This window comes from Euprymna scolopes, chromosome 8 (genome assembly GCF_053919585.1).
Source record: "Euprymna scolopes isolate OS-2025 chromosome 8, ASM5391958v1, whole genome shotgun sequence".
Taxonomy (NCBI): Eukaryota; Metazoa; Mollusca; class Cephalopoda; order Sepiida; family Sepiolidae; genus Euprymna; species Euprymna scolopes.
The window spans coordinates 18,411,871-18,431,049 of NC_136489.1; the positions used below are offsets into that span (position 1 = coordinate 18,411,871).

Sequence of the window (19,179 nt, forward strand, 5' to 3'; positions counted from 1 at the left end):
TATGGTGAAGCATTTTCCAAATGTTTCCCTAATATACGGAGTGTCTTCATTTTTTATTTATAATATATAAGATTATTTCGTTTTCAGGTATTTACTCTACTGCGGAGTATTATTCTGAAGAATTTTCAGGATGCTGAGAGACAATCCAAGAATACACTGTTACAATTTTCAGAGGTTTCTGTCTCAGAAGATCTTATTTTGGAAACTATAGAGAACAGGTAAGTCTAAACTAGTGATAAGTCGATTCTTATAACAATTACTGATTCTGTTCTAAATTTCTGTTTCTCATGGAATTACTGAATTTGATTCTTTTAAAATCTTTGAATATTTAGTTGTTTTTTTTTTTGTTTGTTTTGTTTTGTTTTTGTTAAATGTTTGGATTACTCTAAAAACCCATCTCATATGTGCATATATTTTTGCAAATGTAAAAAAGAAAAAAGCACATGTAGGGGTGATCTATAGATTATAATTTCACTTGTAGTTTTCTGTAGAAAAAACACTTTGCAAGCGATCGAAGAAGAAAAAATTTTCAAAGTGTTAAAGTTTTTTTCAATTAGAGAGGGAGTAACTACAGAATAATTGGATTACACTCATTTTGGGTTCTTAATTTGGATCGTAATGTCAATATTGCATTTTACAACTCAGATTAATTATGAGAACATTTAATCTTATGACCAATTTACCTTTTGAAACAACCACTGCATATCCTTTCATTTGTATGTTTTTATTTTTCATTTCTTTCTCCATTTCATGAACTCTTTACACTAATTGTTTTGCATATATGATTAGTTTTCATATAATGCAGTTTCAATTTATGCCAGTATCAGCAAATTCCTAGGTTCACTATAATAATTATTTGCTAATATATTTCCTCTGATAAAAAGAAGACATTCTTTGAAACTCCGGGGATTAAAAAAAATCTTAATATTTCTTTTTGAGTATCTTGTCAAACAATAAATTCTTGTAAATTATAATTTATAGTCTTTAATTTTGTTCTTTTTATGTATGTATGTGTAATATATATATATATATATATATATATATATATATATATATATATATATATATATATATATATATATATATGTTTTATTTTTTTAATGGTAATAAAACATATTTGCTCTGCAATAGTATTGAGCACTCTCTTCAAGTTTTTACTAATTACCAGTTTTACCAAATATATATATATATATATATGACACTAATTTTGACACCAATAACAAAAAATTCAAGTAAAAACTGGTAAAATTAAATTACTTTGTAATTTTTATTCTATATCAAAGAAGAAGGATTTGTGTTTAAACCGCATATGAACATTTATTTTACACTCCATAAAAATGGTGAAATTCAATTTGAATATTGCAAAATGACAAAACCTTAAAAAATGACAAAATATAACAATAGCAGTAAATTTTTCAAGAAACAGCCAAATTAAACATTAAAAATATAGGAAAAAAGTCAGTACAAATATGCATTATACCTTGTTAAAATTTTGGTTCAAGTGAAATATAACAGTGAAAGTCTTACTTTTGGCTTGAAATATTATGAAAAAGACATATCACATAAAAGCAGACAACACCTAAAATAATTAACTTTCAGTATCTATGGATGACCCTAAGTGACAAATTTTCCTTGTTGATAACAATTTATTAATTTTCAATATTGTAATTTGTAGCCTAAAAAACGGTAATATTTAAATTATTTCTATGAAATGTTTTTGAAAATTAACCGATTTTATGGAGACTAAAAATATGAGATTTTTTTGTAATCCTTCTTGAGAATACAGCAAAAATTATGATGAATTAATTTTATTTTACAAGTTTTTACAGTTATTATTTGCTATGGAGGTTGAAAATTCCGTTTTTATTATGGTCCTACCTATATATTTATGTTTAGTTTGGTTTACACAACTTTAGTCACATTTCAGTGGTGACATTCCATGAGAGCTAAAAATAAAGAACAAAGTGCAATCATTAAACTGTGACTGCAGTTGCATAAGCCAAACTGAAATCTTATTTATTAAATATTGTAAAGCTCTATCTAGTATTCAGCACTTTTGAAAAATGATTTGTTTTAAGTATATTTTATAAATATATCTGAATTTGTTTAATTTCTTGATTAATGATGCTTTTCTTTCCTATTTTTTTAGTTCTTATGGCTGGGATAATGTCATCCAAGGTTTGATACGTCTTGGTTTCCTATTGATGGACTCCTGTGGACCCAAAACTTCCTTTGGTCGTGTTGAAGGGGTGACTTTCATACAGCCTACTTCTCACAAAAGAGCTTGTCATTTGGGTTCACAAATACTTGCCACGGCTTTTAAGGTAAATAAACACTTTATTTATTTTTTTTTTTAGATATATCTCTGCATATCTATGAGAGGCTTTGTCTGTCCATCCATTCAAATATTGTTAGGTATGTCTACTAGTATAAATATTAGTTAAAATATATTTTTGTTATGGTTGATTTGGTATCATGTGGGAAGCAGGATGTGATCTAGAGGGTCATTATGGAAAAGTCACCAAACCACAGTGTGAGTTTATTGTGAGAAAAAATATTTGCATCAGCATTAAAAAAATTTGCTTTTATTAAATATATTAAAATGTTTTTTTATTAAATTTATTAAAATTTTGCATTGGCATTAAAAAACATTTGTTTTTGTTATTATATTAAGAATGTTTTTGAGATCAATATACACTGCAAATATGTAATAATTTATTAACACAACATGTATTTTTTATTTTTATTTTGTCAGAAAATAAAATTTTCAAATTGTGAAAACATTTTTGTAAGTTAAAAGCAAAATTTGAAGAATATTAAAATGATTTCCGCTTTCATTTATCGGTAAAAAATGGCAAATTTGTTTGTCGAATATAAAAAAAAACTACTTGATCAATTTTCATGATTTTTGGAATATGCCATCTTCATTCCGTGACAAGTAGGTACAAAATAAAAGTTTTTCTTTTTTTTTTTCGCCATAAATGCCAATCTGAATAAGCACCTTCACTTATCCTCATAAATCCCAAGTTTATTTCCTAGCGTAGTTGACATCATCGTGATAACAAAGTCACTACATCACAGAAAAAAAATTCTGTGTAGACATTAAAATTACCATGATTTTTCCTATGGATTTTACTGTCTTTTTCTTTTTTTTTTTTTAGGCCCATAATGATGCTGTTAGAGAAGATATCTTAAACGAGATTTTCACACGTATTGGCACTTCGGAATCTCAACCTATAATCCATTTTCTTGGTCAGTAATTTTCATTTTTTTTTTTTTTTTTCTTGATTTATTTAAAAGAAAAACTTTCATACTTGACTTTTATGGTTTCTTGCAAAAATATCTTCTTCTCCAATGCAAATATGTATATATATATATATATATAGCACTAAAATAAAATGAAAATATAAAAAAATATCTTTAAAATATTTTTAAAAAATATAGAATATTTTTAAAAAATACCATAAAATTACAATGAAAATCTCGAAAAATAACATAAAAATACCTGAAAAATATTAAAAAATACCATGAAAATATTTAAAAAATACCATAAAATATTAAAAAAATACCATAAAATATTAAAAAATACCATAAAAATATTAAAAAATACCATAAAAATATTAAAAAATACCATAAAAATATAAAAAATACCATAAAAATATGAAAACAATACCATACAAATATCAAAAATAGCATATAAATACCATAAAAATATAAAAAATACCATAAAAATATCAAAAATACCATAAATATATTTTAAAAAATTGCATCCAGACAAATCAAGGTTGAATTGTAATGCCATTCCATTTATATAAAAAAATCATTTTAAAGCAATTAATGGGAATTTGTAGGCATTACAACATAAATCAAGCAAGTATGAATTATTATTGAGTTAGCTTGTTTTTTTTTTGTTTTTTTTTTTTGTTTTTTTTAGATTTTTTTCAAAATAGCAGATGAGACAATCACTTTTGGTGCTCATGAAATTTTATTTTCTTATTTAAAAATGAAACTACTTGATCAATTAATATGATTTTTGGAATATGGTACTATATTTTTTTGTCTTATTTTTGGAATCCTTTGAGATGCATTCATTCTTTTTTGTGGACTGTTATTCTCGTTTTCATAGTTGTTTCACCACGTTTCAGCCAACTCATCCTCTGACCTTCTTTAAGTGATTATCCATGATTGGGTAAGAATGCTAAGTGCAGTAACTTATCCCCAGTAATTACCGCTTTCCATAGTTGTTTTTCTCATCACGTTTTTTGTCAACTGATCCTTTGGCCTTCATGGTATAGTGGATAGAGACGTTGAGTTTCAGGTGAGCATTGTCTGAAGATAGCAGTTTGAATCCTACTGAAATAGGCCAAAGAATTAGTTGGCCAAAAAGGTAGTGAGACAGCAACTATGGAAGGCAGTAAATACAGGGGATAAGTTACAAGACTCAGTATTCCTATCCCGTTGTGGTTGATCACTTGAAAGAGGCCAGAGGATGGCCGAAACATGGTGAAACAACAACTATAAAGATGAGGATAACAGTCATCCGAAAAAAGAATGAATGCACAAATTGTTTTCGTCTCTGTTTTGCAAATTTATTCACACCCAGAATATTTGAAAAAAAAAAGTTTTCTTTCAGATTTGTTGACTCAAGTAGTTAAATCTGGACCACAGCTTCTTTTAAATTCGGTGAAGAAATTGGCTGAGATGTTTGACCACCTCCCTTCTTTGCCACCGTCAACTGCTACGAGCCTTTTGGAAATTTTGCAGCCAATCCTCAAATTTAGCATTACTTTACGTGATGCCCTCATGCTGCTTCTGCGAAAGTCCATGTTTTCAAAGTAAGAATTTGATATTGATAAATTTACTTAGAATGGATATGATTACTATATTGTCCAATTGACTACTGTACATTCTTAACCCTTATCCTCGAGTGGTCTCTGGGCCTTGATAAGTGGTTATGCCTATGTAAAAAAACAAAAGAGAAAAGATAGATACACCGATGACTCAATGTGGATGTTTGAATCTGTATTGCGCTTGAGAGGATGAAAATCTTGGTTTATTAAATTGTGTCGGGAGCATTCTCATCGGTTTAGCAATCTCCACTAATATTTCGGTGTAAGATCCGTGTTTTCGTGCTGTTCTTGTTTTCTCCTAATTTTGCAGACCTTATTGTAGGCAATGATTATATGTATCTTCCTTTTTCACTTGTATGTGAACGTTGCATTAGGAAAGAAAAAGAAAGGGAAAGAATTATATTTTTATTTACAATGTACCAACCCTTTTCAAGTTATCTAATGCCGAATCTAGTAATTTTGGAAAAAGATTTTATGCTTCAAGTTCTTTATATATTCAAATATTTATTCATGGTGTTTGTTTTATTTAAGATTTCTTACCTTGTGATTGGATCGCAAAGTGATTCTTACAAAACTAAAAAGTGAATAACTCTAATTGCTACACTCTTTCTTTCTTCACTTCGTTGGGATTTGCTTTCTTCGTTATTTCCTAAATCTAGTAAGTTTTCACAGGACTCAAAATATTTTTTATTAATGAATATCATTTCAAGCTTGAAAAGTTACAAATTTATTTCCAAATAGAAAGTTAGAAACTCTTGAAAAAACAAACACTCAAAAGCTAGAGACACATTTTACAGGTGACTAGGGACCGCTTGTGATTTTCATATTCTCTTGATACTTCCTCCTCCGGAGGAAGCCAATTCAACCTGCCTAGGGTGAATGCTGTACAACAGCAATAATAACGACTGGTTGTGCATGGAAGAAGCTAAGAATGTCGCTCAGCCTCCCACCCCATCTCTTGTCTTTGGGCTAGGGGAGGCAAGTCACAAAAAAAATGGGTTCTTCTTCATTGTTGTAATGAAATTGAAAAATTGAATTTGAAATAAAACCAATGGTATCTACTGAATTGTCATGTCACAGTAATGAACATATCCAAAAATTATGAAAAATTATAAGGTATAAAATTAATTAATAATGAAAACATTTTTCAAAGACAATTAGTGAAAATTAAGTTTTGCTAAATTGGCTAAAGATTTTCAGTTTTCAGAGAATAATTATCTTTTTGTTACGATTCGAACTCTTTGGTTCCTTTTGTTGCAAAACTCCATTTTCGCTAATTATTTCCCAAAACTATTTTCATTAATAATTAATTTTCTACCTTATCGTTTTATGGTAATTATTGAATATTTTCATTACTGCTGCTACATGACAATTCAATAGATACCATTGGTTTGACTTGAAATTCAATATTTCAATTTTCGAATTTCGCTATAATAACAAAGAAGAACTAAAAAATGGACTCCATATCAGCCTTCTTCAACTCCTGCACAGCTACACATGCACTAACAAGACCAAACTCAAAGAGAATCAACCTGCCTCCTCCCTTGAGGCTTGCAATTTACGAATATTTGCGGGTTTAGAACTAACTTGGATGATGTTGAATCATTTTACACCCCGGATATCTTAACATTAAGTGAAACTAACCTACACTCCTCCATTCCCTCTAACCACTTTAACATGCCTGGTTATCTCCCACTCTGCTGTAAGGACTCAGACATATGCATAGGCTTGGAGTCTATTCGTAACACTCTCCTCCTGACTAGAGAAACAAACTTAATGAAATCACAATAGCCAACGTCGTATAGAAAACATTTATTTGCTGGCATTGGTTTATTATTAAAAATTTTTTATTTTTCTTGAGTTGAATTTTAATTTTCTTAAAGTTTTGTAAAAATTGTTCATTGTATTTTCTTTATAACTGTAAAAAGAATGTTTTCATTTTTGTGTTTAAACTAATTTTTCATTGAATTATATCTCTACTATTATATAAAAGTCACTTTGTGTGTGTGTGTGTGTGTGTGTGTGTGTGTGTGTGTGTGTGTGTGTGTGTGTGTGTGTGTGTGAGTTCCTTATAGACTCCAAAATGGCTGAGCCTATCTTTTGCAAATTTCAAACAAAGGTAATTTATGTGTCTGGCACTGTTCTTAGATATGTTTTATACAGAAATTTGTCCGATAATTATCAAAAATCGAAAAAATCCAATCCTAAAAGTAGCCTTTCTTTCTTATAGATAAAAAAGAATTTATACAGGGGAATATTTTAGGTTGCAAGGGAAATAATAAAATCTCAACAAATAATTTCTTTTTAGAAAAAAACAAATTTGTTGGCATCTGAAAACATAGCTTAGTGGTTGAACATTCGCCTACAGATTGAATGATCCCCTGTTCAGGCTCAGGTGTACTTCACCATTTTATTTTAATTTTTTTTATTAACATTAAAAAAAGAGGAATCATTTAAAGTCATCGTAAATCATTTCTTTGTTTGCATATTTTAAAAATAAACATTAATCAGAAGTGAGTTTCCGGGACATTCATCGTCAAACCCAAATAGCAGCTTACACGATATTGTAAACAAACACAGATGAAATTCTATGAACTATATTATCATTATTATTTATTTATTTATTTATTCTTTCGAATTAGTCTACTGGGCAAATTATTCCTCATAATATATAATATTCAATAGAGGATTGATTCTATTATAATACATACACAATCTGTATAAATTAAAATATCATGTTGAAGCATATTGTATGACTGAGCAACGCCGGGCATTCAGCTAATTTGTAATAATAGAAATAATATATTTTTCAATCAAAAAAATTGGCCAGTATTGTGTAAAAAAAAAAATTAAAACTTTCATTTGGTAGCTTCCAATATTTTATGTAAACTGCCTAGAAAATTCTGACTATTTACAAAAAAAATTCAAACTCAAATCAAGAACAAAAAAACACTCATTGTAAGGTAAGTTTCATGAATAAATATTTTGTTCTACAAAAATACCAAAGTTTATTTGAATCATCACTTTTTAAATATATATATATAAATAAAAGTATATCAGATTTTAATAATTTTTCTTTTTAAATTAAGGCATCTCAATTTCCGGAAAGTCAGCGCTAAAGGCTATCTCATGATTCTGAAGCATTTTAAAATTATTGGCAGCCTTCCAGCAAGTCAGTCGAGCCAGACTTTCTCACTTAGTCAAGTAAGTATCTCTACAAAGTAGAGTCGTGATTTTGATGCTTATAAAGAATATGAATATGAGAACAACTGCACACATTATTTTGTTAAAATTGGTTATTCTGTCTGAATAAGTTATTTTTTTTAAATATTTTGTCATCTTTCTGTATGCAAATTGTATTCTGTGTTTCTTGAAATGCAAGGAGAAAAACATATAAAGTATCTTATGCAAATCACACAATCAATGGAAACAAATTAATTTGTTATTTTTTTTTACATATTTAAAGTTACTCAACTGTTTTTTAACTAGTTTAAACAATTGTTTCTTTTACATATTTAAAGTGTATAATTGTTTCTTTTACATATTTAAAGTGTATAATTGTTTCTTTTACATATTTAAAGTGTATAATTGTTTCTTTTACATATTTAAAGTGTATAATTGTTTCTTTTATATATTTAAAGTGCACAATTGTTTCTTTTACATATTTAAAGTGTATAATTGTTTCTTTTAGATATTTAAAGTGTATAATTGTTTCTTTTACATATTTAAAGTGCACAATTGTTTCTTTTACATATTTAAAGTGTATAATTGTTTCTTTTAGATATTTAAAGTGTATAATTGTTTCTTTTACATATTTAAAGTGTATAATTGTTTCTTTTAGATATTTAAAGTGTATAATTGTTTCTTTTACATATTTAAAGTGTATAATTGTTTCTTTTACATATTTAAAGTGTATAATTGTTTCTTTTACATATTTAAAGTGTATAATTGTTTCTTTTACATATTTAAAGTGTATAATTGTTTCTTTTACATATTTAAAGTGTATAATTGTTTCTTTTAGATATTTAAAGTGTATAATTGTTTCTTTTACATATTTAAAGTGTATAATTGTTTCTTTTACATATTTAAAGTGTATAATTGTTTCTTTTAGATATTTAAAGTGTATAATTGTTTCTTTTACATATTTAAAGTGTATAATTGTTTCTTTTAGATATTTAAAGTGTATAATTGTTTCTTTTACATTATTTAAAGTGCACAATTGTTTCTTTTACATATTTAAAGTGTATAATTGTTTCTTTTAGATATTTAAAGTGTATAATTGTTTCTTTTACATATTTAAAGTGTATAATTGTTTCTTTTAGATATTTAAAGTGTACAATTGTTTCTTTTACATATTTAAAGTGTATAATTGTTTCTTTTACATTATTTAAAGTGCACAATTGTTTCTTTTACATATTTAAAGTGCACAATTGTTTCTTTTACATATTTAAAGTGCACAATTGTTTCTTTTACATATTTAAAATGCACAATTGTTTCTTTTACATATTTAAAATGCACAATTGTTTCTTTTACATATTTAAAGTGCACAATTGTTTCTTTTACATATTTATAGTGCACAATTGTTTCTTTTACATATTTATAGTGCACAATTGTTTCTTTTACATATTTAAAGTGTATAATTGTTGCTTTTACATATTTAAAGTGCACAATTGTTTCTTTTACATTATTTAAAATACATAATTGCTTCTTTTATATATTTAAAGTATACAACTGTTTCTTTTATATTTTTAAAGTACTCAAATGTTTTCTTTGTATATTTTCAGCTACAAGTTGATGTGCAGTCAAGGATTAATTACAATCCAGTAAGTAATAGCACCCTGTGTTTGGAAGTTATCCGCAATCTACGACGATGTCTTTCTCAACAAGCCGATGTCCGTTTCATCCTATATCAGGTAAGTGCAAGCCTCCCTTCCATTTACTGGTACCAAACTGCTTCTTTTATAAGACATTTTTTGTAAAGAAAAAAATAAACGTGTTTATCAGTGGCGATAAAATACAACAGTTTGCTTAAATAATTAAGAAGACAATAATGGTAAACTTCATCACAGAATCTTTGATGATTAGGATTTAAGGCTTGATACCAAGATTTTAGAGTATCGAGTATTGATGGGACAATTCCAATATTTTTCCCAATCCTGATACAATTGCTTATTCCGTACTAAATTAATGATTCCGATTCTTTATAAATCTCTAAATATTTTACTATAAAGTTATTTTTCCCCCAATTACTGTAAAAACATTTTTTTCTAAAACATAAAAACAAACTTGTTGGGGGTGGGGGGGATATGTACATTTTAACTTTACTGGTTGTTTAAAATCAATAGATATTTATTTTATTATTTATCTACCAACTGTGGGAGATTTTGTTTTAAACAAAATCAAATAAAAAAGGATAATTAAAGGAATAGTTTTTGCAGAAAATATGCACAAATTTTTCCAATTCCAGATTCTGATTAATTTCTCTAACACCAGTATAAAGCTATTGCCCTTGGCATGCTTTTGTGTGCATCAGACGACATACTGTCAGCATCTTAAAGGAGTTGAAAAACTACATTAAAGACTTTTACGAAAATTTATAAAATTGGTGGGATTTCCAAACCAGCATCATTGTTATGGAAAAATCTGGTTGCTTTAGTATAGAGGCTTTAATTATTTAAAATCTTTTGAGATGGGTTGATCACATTGTAAGGATGAGCAATCAATCTTACCCTAAAAAAATATTTTATTCTGAACTAGTTAAATGTGGGAGCTAGAAGAAGTAATACAAGGATTATTTTAAGTAGAATATGAAAAGGGGTGGAATTGATCATGCAACATGGGAGATGAGTGCGCTCGGGAGAGCGAATTAGAGGAATGGAATAAGCGTTGGTGTGGAAAGGTTTAAAAGTACACGGCATCATCATCATCACTCTGAAAAGCTGAGAGTAATACGAATATTGTGTTGCAGAAATTTTCCATGTGTACCATTGTCAAATGATAACAAATGATAACGTATGCCCGAATCGTGATAGGATGTGTGGGTCTTGAATTGGACTGTTTCAAGACTCTACGGACAAATTTATTTTTAGTTGACATTTGACAACTAAATATTTTCGTTTACTCGCCAAATAGAAAAGTTATTAGCCAAACCCATGTGATTTTGAATATGACATTTTCATTCTGTGACAAGTACATAAAGATTTTTCTGTATTTTTTTAAAAATAAGTGTTATTCTAAGCACTGAATTTTATGTTGAGACTTGAAAGTATAAACATTCTGAATTTCATCAAATGTTTTTTTAAACAGCCTTCGTTAAAAAAAAAATTATATTGTTCTATTAAACTTTTATTGTTTAAATAATTTGACTTTGCTTGTTTTATTTAAACAAAAAAAGGTTGAAAAGACATTTTTCATTCAGCAATAAGTTTTGGAAGAAAAGTTTTGTGAAAAAAGAAAAAACAATTGCCAAAACCTAAGCGTTTTATTATTTCTAGTACCACTTGAAAAAAATCACTTACAAATGCGACTGTTTTGCTTGCAACGTAAAGCCCTGGATCTTCTCATATAAAAACCCATGAATGAAGCTCCTAGAAACTTGTATACCCGATTCAAGATGTTTTGTTTTATAACATCATTACTGATTGGTTGTAATGGTCAACTTCTTTTCTGGCTTGACCAATCAAAGATCATCACTCAGGTGAGTTAACCATGTGACTGAGTTTATAAAAGGTTAAACACATGGCAATTCTTTGTATTCCTTCCTGGCTCTTGAACTGACAACAACTCCACATGACACAGACTAGTTCCTAATCTTGGGATGCAACACAACCCACCTTGGCCTTTTGGCCTGGGGTTTGACTATGACACAGTGACAATGAATCAAACATGGCTACCACTAGACCCGGACTTAGATCCGATACACAGATGCACTCTTTTCTCATCCTAGAGGACCCGCTATCTTTTGTCTCCATCCATACATAGACGCATGCTCCTACTAACTTCAACACGCATTCATGAACTCTCTCTTTTAACAGGCCTGTCTAATCTTTAATCAACGTCTCTACACAGGAACTCTTCCCAATAGTACTTTAAACCCAATTCATAAACATCACTTCAAACAAAAAGAAAATATGATCAGATAACAGATCTCCCCACAAGATCTAGTGAGAGTTAAGGTAATTTACATATAAATTGACTCCCACATAGAGCATAAAACTGGTTGACGTCTAAAAGTCAAAGAACACATGCTATCTGAGTAACCACCGTGACGAACGGACCTTGCTAAAACTAAAAAAAAACAAAAAACATTGTTAATTACTGTTTTGGTTTGTTTTAATTTAATTATTTTTACTGTGCAATAATTTACACCAGTTTCAAATAGATTAAACTTAAAAAAAACAAAAAAACATTGTTAATTACTGTTTTGGTTTAAAAGAAATTCATTGATGATAGGCCACTGTTACAAATTCAGACTAAGGACATGTGAACAAGAAAAAAATGAAAGTAGAAATAGGTATACAAAATGTACATGAAAACCAAGAAAAAAATAAAAACACGTCATACATTAAAAATAGATATTTAATGTTTTTCTTAAAAAAATGAAATTGAATGATTGTAGAGAATGAACTCATTTTAAAACAAATTATTTGATAGACACCATCTCTACATTCGTTTATTGAAAAGTTTTGTTAAAAAAAGGAAATCCCCCTCCCTCCCAAAGAAACGCACCCTACATAAAAATATATCCTTCCCCTCTATTTTTCTTTAAATATTTTCTTAATATTTAAAATCAATGAATAAAACAAGCAACTCGGGTTGTGTATGTTTACGAATGACACGTGTGTTGCCAATTACCCAGTGTTGATTGAAGATTGAGTTTGTTGACTTCCGGAGTTATTCCATACTATGTCCAAAAAATTAGAATATTGAATTTTAAGTATAAACAATGGTATCTACTTAATTTTCATGCCTCAATATTGAACATATCCAAAAATTCAGAAAAACGATGAGGTAGAAAATTAATTATTAATGAAAATAATTTTCAAAGACAATTAGCGAAAATTAAATTTTGCTAAATTGACCCAAGATTTTCAATTGTCAGAAAATATTTACCTTCTTTTTTTTTTTACAAATCAAACTCTCTGGTTCCTTATTTGGCAAAACTCAATTTTTGCTAATTCTCTTCGAAAACTATTTTCACTAATAATCAATTTTGTATCTTATTGTTTTTCATAATTTTTGGATATGTTCATTACTGTTACCTGACAACTAAATAGATACTATTAGTTTAGCTTGAAATTCAATATTTCCATTGTCAAATTTCATTATTATAATAAAGAAGAACAAAGAAAGATATATGATCAATTTTTGGAATATGACACCTTTGTTCCATGATGGGTATACATACATCATAAAGATTTTTCTACATTTTCTCTGTTTTGGTTTTTCAAAATTAATATAATTCTAAATAAGCACTGAATATTTTTTATATATATGCATATTTTTTTCTATGAAACTATATATATTATTATTATGTTGTATTATTTCTTTTAAAGGGTCTTTATGGTGTCCTAAATAAAAACAGCAAATTACTTGAACCGATTCTTGATCTACTTTTAAATCAAGTAAGTTTGACATTTTCTCTATTTTCTTTACTTAGCCTAGAAATTATTAAAAAAAAAATTGTGTACCAACATGTTGAATCTCAGGTCTGTTCAAAAGTGCGAAAAGTTAAATGGAATTTGAGATCCAAAGATCTATAAAAAATACACTTGGAATTTCAGAAGTAAATAAAATTGTCATAAAATGGTCAAAAAATATGGACCTTTCGGACGTCTTTGCTTGAATCTTGTGTGTGTATATATTTATATATTACTGACTTTAAAATCTAAAATCGAACATAACCTTGGGATTTCTTTTTTATTTTATTTTATTTTTTTTTTTATTACATTTTCACCCCAAACAAGGCACATTGCCACTTTGGTGTAGGGGGCTACTATCAGGGGAAACAACTACTGGGGTACTATGTAGGGATTTGGGCAGCAAGATGTTGGTTCACGTTGCACTTGAACTTCTGCATGTCAGTACAGTTGGGAAGCAGTGATCTGGAATGGAATTCCAAAGTCTAGCAGTTCTGGAGAAGAAACTAATGGAATAGAAAGATCTTTTACATCTAGGGATCTCTACTGTGTGGGAGTGAGATTTTGCAGCTTGTCGGGTCTGTCGAGGGTGTTCACGTCATGGGGGCACAAGTGTCTGCAGTTCATCAGAGATTTCACCATTAAAATACTTGTAGAACAGGCAGAGGGATGCAACGTTTCGTCGATGGGACAGGCTGAAGCTTTGATGCCAGTTTAGGGCCTATCAGATTTGCAACTCTCTTTTGAACCTTGTCAAGGAGCGAGAGACTAGTAGCCGATGCACCAGCCCAAATATGACAACAATACTCCATACATGGGTGAATGGTGGCCTTATACAGGTACAGGATACTTTCGGGTGTTAGTAGTTTTCTAGCATGGTAGAGAGAGCCCACCTTCCTTGCAGCGGCCCTGGCAATGCCCTCGATGTAATTGTTCCAGCTCATGTTTCCTGTGAACGTTAGGTCAAGGAACTTGAAAGACGTACTCTCAGATAAAGAGTCGTTGGCCATTGCTATAGGTGGTAGAGAAGGTTTCTTGTAATTATTGAATGAAACTAGTTTAGTCTTGGCAGCATTGAACGTGACCATCCATTTTTGTCCCCATTCCACTACTGATTGGAGGTCATCCTCTAGTGTTTCTGCCATTCTGGTGAGGTTATAGATTTGTTCCAAAAAATACCTAAACACAAAAACAGGAAATTCATCATGTTTGATATTAACTCATATTATCCATCTATAACTCCTGCACTCTTTGAAAAAGCACTAAAATTAGCAGAAATTGAAACAGATGTAAATAGATTAAAAATAGAAATGAGAAAACTAGTGAGAAAAACCTTAATAAGATATGATGTATTATAGACAAGAAAGGAAATCCGCACAAAAAAATGAGCTCAATAGGTCTATACATACTAAAGGAGATGAATAAAAAATACCAGACTTAAATGGAGGGCTATATAAAGATGATGCATTATTTTTAGTTAATTCAAGTGAGCGAATAATAGGAAAAAAATTAGAAAGAAAATTAAACTATTCTTTAATGAACTTAAGTTAGAAATAATATTAGACTCCAATTATAAAATAGTGAAAATATTACTACCAAACACTATTCAATATAGACTATAGATTATAAATCTAATAATCCTAAGAGTATGAAAAAAGCAATTATCTCCAGTATATCAAACAGAATATCTAGGATATCACACAATGAGATAAAAATAAGGAATACTATAATGAAGCATTAACTTGATCAGGATATCAAGGAAAAATCAAATAGATAAAGAAGGTGGATAATGAAGATAGTAAGATCAACTACACAATATCATGATGATGACGATGAAGGGAAAAAGAAATGTAGGGAATAAAAATAAAGATAAGTATAAAAAGAATGAAATATAAACAAAACAAACATATAATAATGCAGTTATGAAAAAGAAGAATAGACGCAAAAAGCAAGTTTGGGTTGATTCACCTTTCAGTGAACATATACAAAATAAGATCCCTGAAGAATTTTACGAAATAATTGATTAGAACTTACCCCTAGAAAATAAATTAAGTAAAATAATTAATAAGAACACAGCTAAACTTTCATTCTCACCACTGCAAATTTAAGTAAAACTATAATAATTTCAAATAATGGAAAATTAACAAAATAATAAATATTAGTAGGATTAAATCAGGAGAATTAAATATTGAGAAAAAATTTAACTGTAGAATATCTAATGAATGTCCATTGGAAGGTAATTGTTTAATTTCTGAAATGTGAAGTTAAAAAAAAAGATATACCTAGGGGGAAGTGGATGTAAGAACAGATACTGAGACCATATCGTATTATTTAACATTACACAAGAGAAGGAACTAAATTGGAATGATAATAAGGATAGGACAAGAATAAATATGAAAAATAAGAAGAGAAACACTACTGCATTATGGGATTGGGTCATGGAACTACAAAAAAAAATAGAATTTAAATTAAAAAGGTAAATAGACAAAGCTAGACAATATAAACCTAGTAAATCAAAAAAATGTAATCTACACTTGAGTCATACCACATAGTGAATTTTAAAGAAAAAGTTTGATGTTATACAAAGCTGTCTTCATAGAAATAAATTCCTATTCTAATGCCTAAGACCTGATTAAAATAACATGTATAAAATAATTTAGGAATATGTTCTGAGTAAACTGTAAGTTCAGCAAGATAATTTTAAGTTTAACACAGGGTTTTAGAATGGTGCAATAAATAAATGAATAGGTTGTTAACTTATGGAAACTAAACTATATATATATATTTTTTTTTTTTACATAGGCATCATCACTTATGGAGGCCGTGAGGCCACTCGAGGATAAGGGTTAAAGAGTGCACAGTAGAAATTGGACAATATAGTAATTGTTAGTAATGGAAATTTGGTAAATTTGTTAACTTATATGGAACAGCTCATCAAAAACTTGTTTACGTTAGACTTGAAGACAACCATATTGTAATCAGCTGGAAAGCAGGAAAACGGAAGACAATTCCATAGATGTGCAGTTCTAATAAAGAAGCTTTGCTCATGGAATCTACATTTAGGTTTAGGTACAGATAAAGAGTGGGAGAAATTATTGATAGTGATTTCTGCTAGACGGGTATTTCTTGTAAAAGTTTGGCGAGGGAGGATCATAGATTGGAGCTCAGCTGAGCACTTGCCATGAAAATAGCGATAAAGCAGAGACAAACTCACAACATTTTTCTGTGAGAAAGAGGTTGCAGGGAAGAGAAAAGGACATCCCCTACGAGGCTACAAAGTCTATTTTGAACTATATCAAGGCAGTACAGGTCCTTTCTAGCAGCTTCTGCCCAGATGTGGCAACAGTACTCTATACCTGGCTCTTATATAGATAGAGAATTGCATCAGCAGTGAGATATCTACTGGATCTGTAGAAGGATCCACACCATTTTTCCGGCGGCTTTGGCAACGGATTTAATGTATGTGTTTCACTTAAGATCAGGAGTAAAAGTCAAGCCCAGGAGCTTGTCAAAATATGAGGCCTCCTCAAGATGAGAGCCATTCATTTCAATTGATGCCAGATGGGGATCAGAGCGTTGGTGATGTAAAGATAGAAGCTTCAAAAGTAACCAGCCACTCCTTTCCCCATTATACCACAATGCTGAAGATCAGAGAATCAGAGAGAACTTGGTCGTTTACGGTCTTAGATGTGCTACCATAGATAGTAGTGTCATCAGCATAAATGTCTATGTAAGGATGTGATTTGGAAGATCATTAATGTAGATCAGGAAGAGAGTTGGTCCCAGGATGGACCCTTGAGGGACTCCAGCATTAATACTGTGAGCTTCTGATTTCTGCCCATCAACCTCTACTCTTAAGTAAGTTTAAGTTAAGAGAGAAATGATTTAATAATTGAGAAGACATTTCCAGCTATACAGTAGCTAGAGATCTTGTGAAGTAAACCTTTATGCCATACTTTATTAAAGGCCTTTGATATGTTAAGAGCAATTGCCTTAGAAAGGAAGCCTCCGTTGAGAGATTCACTAATCCTTTGAGATATAACTGTAAGTACATCTGCTGTAGATCTAGCAGAATGGAAACCATATTGCGTGTCACTAAGAAGGTTGAATAAGGGAAATAGAATTAAATTTAAATTAATTATTATTGGTAATGAACTAACACGTGAAACATTTTAATAGAATAAAAAAAAAAAAATCAAATGTTAATTGCTAAATATTGAGATGAACAGATTATGATGAATTAAAATAGACTAAATTATAATATAAGTATGAGGTAAAATAAGTGAAAATTTGAACCTAGATTGCTAAAGAGAGTAAACTGAGAACTACAAGTTTAAAATTACGCATAGGAAATTAATAAAGACAAAAATCAAAATATTAGGTTAAGAATGAATTTTGATAAAATAACAAGTTGATGAATTTGAGTAAAAATAGAGTTGTGTCCCTTAGTCTGTTATTACATATTACGATAATATTAATACAGAAATAGTAAGGAATCAAAAGATAAAAAACAACCTGTTTATATTAAGATAAGGCTGGAAAAGATCGATTTAACATTTAAATTAATTACATAACCAGCAGGAGGTAGAGATAAATTATTAATTAAAATAATTTAAATAAACCTTTTAATTGTAGTTTTTCTTAAAATGGAAAAGAATCAAGAAACATATAGTAACATGTAAATAATTATGCAAAACTAAAGCAAATAGTTGAGCATATAAATAGAGATTAAAATTTGAAGATTTTGGTGAAGATATGGAGAGTAAATCATTAAAATAAATGGTACTTGTACAGTTTAATCAAGACATTAAAAAATGAAAATATCGAAAAAAAATAGTTTAAATTGTACGTATCCGTTATGGAATGTAGTTCTCCGGAAAAAAAATTCACTTAATTTCATCAAGTTTTACAGCGAAAAAAACAACTTGTTATGATACCGAGCAAAAGGTTAGATTTTTAGGAAGAACAGCTATTATTAAGGATGGGGAGGGAGTGTCGGCGCTTTAACTCGAGTTATCTCCTGTGGCATGTTCTAAACTCCAAACAAAAAGTAACAAAAATTCCAAGATGTCTGCCTTCAACGCGCTCTCATAAAAACATGTTTTTCTGCTGTAAAAAAAAAAATTGCTAGATCAAATTAAGTGACATTTTTTGGGGGAGATCTTCAGTTCAGAACGGATACATACAATATAACCTTTTTTTGATATTTTCATTTTTTAATGTCTTGATTAAACTGTACAAGTACCAAATAAATAAATCACAAGGGAAAAATAATTATAAAAACTAAAAAAATGCATTAAAATATTAAATGAATAGAAAATTGTTGAAATATCATCTAAAAATAAGAAATACGAAAGTGGGATATTTACTCAATTCGAAGGGAATCGAAAGAATAAATAAATAAAGAAAAGAAATAAATAAAAGAAGAACGAGATGAGTCAAATGCTTGATAAATTAAATAGGGATTATGAATATGTTCATATATATATATATATATATATATATATGTGTGTGTGTGTGTGTACATATATATATATGTGTACATATATATATATATATATATGTCTGTACATATATGTATGACAAATGTATTTTGATGTCTGAAGAGTAGCTATTTTTGGAATATATTTAAATGATATAATGTTTTAATTTGTTTGAATGGTTATGAAACAATTGTAACATAAAGAAAT

At 29.1% G+C, this 19,179-nt stretch overlaps 1 protein-coding gene across 1 annotated transcript in view; it reads left to right on the plus strand.

Annotated features, from left to right (window-relative positions):
• Positions 1–19,179, plus strand: part of LOC145283495 (Fanconi anemia group I protein-like) — a 143,147-nt gene that overhangs the window by 50,608 nt on the left and 73,360 nt on the right. The window contains exons 11-17 of the mRNA XM_080132321.1: positions 88–218; positions 2,150–2,324; positions 3,162–3,252; positions 4,634–4,835; positions 7,940–8,054; positions 9,635–9,763; positions 13,406–13,474. Of these exons, the coding sequence (XP_079988447.1) occupies positions 88–218; positions 2,150–2,324; positions 3,162–3,252; positions 4,634–4,835; positions 7,940–8,054; positions 9,635–9,763; positions 13,406–13,474 (912 nt within the window). The remainder of the gene's footprint in view (positions 1–87; positions 219–2,149; positions 2,325–3,161; positions 3,253–4,633; positions 4,836–7,939; positions 8,055–9,634; positions 9,764–13,405; positions 13,475–19,179) is intronic.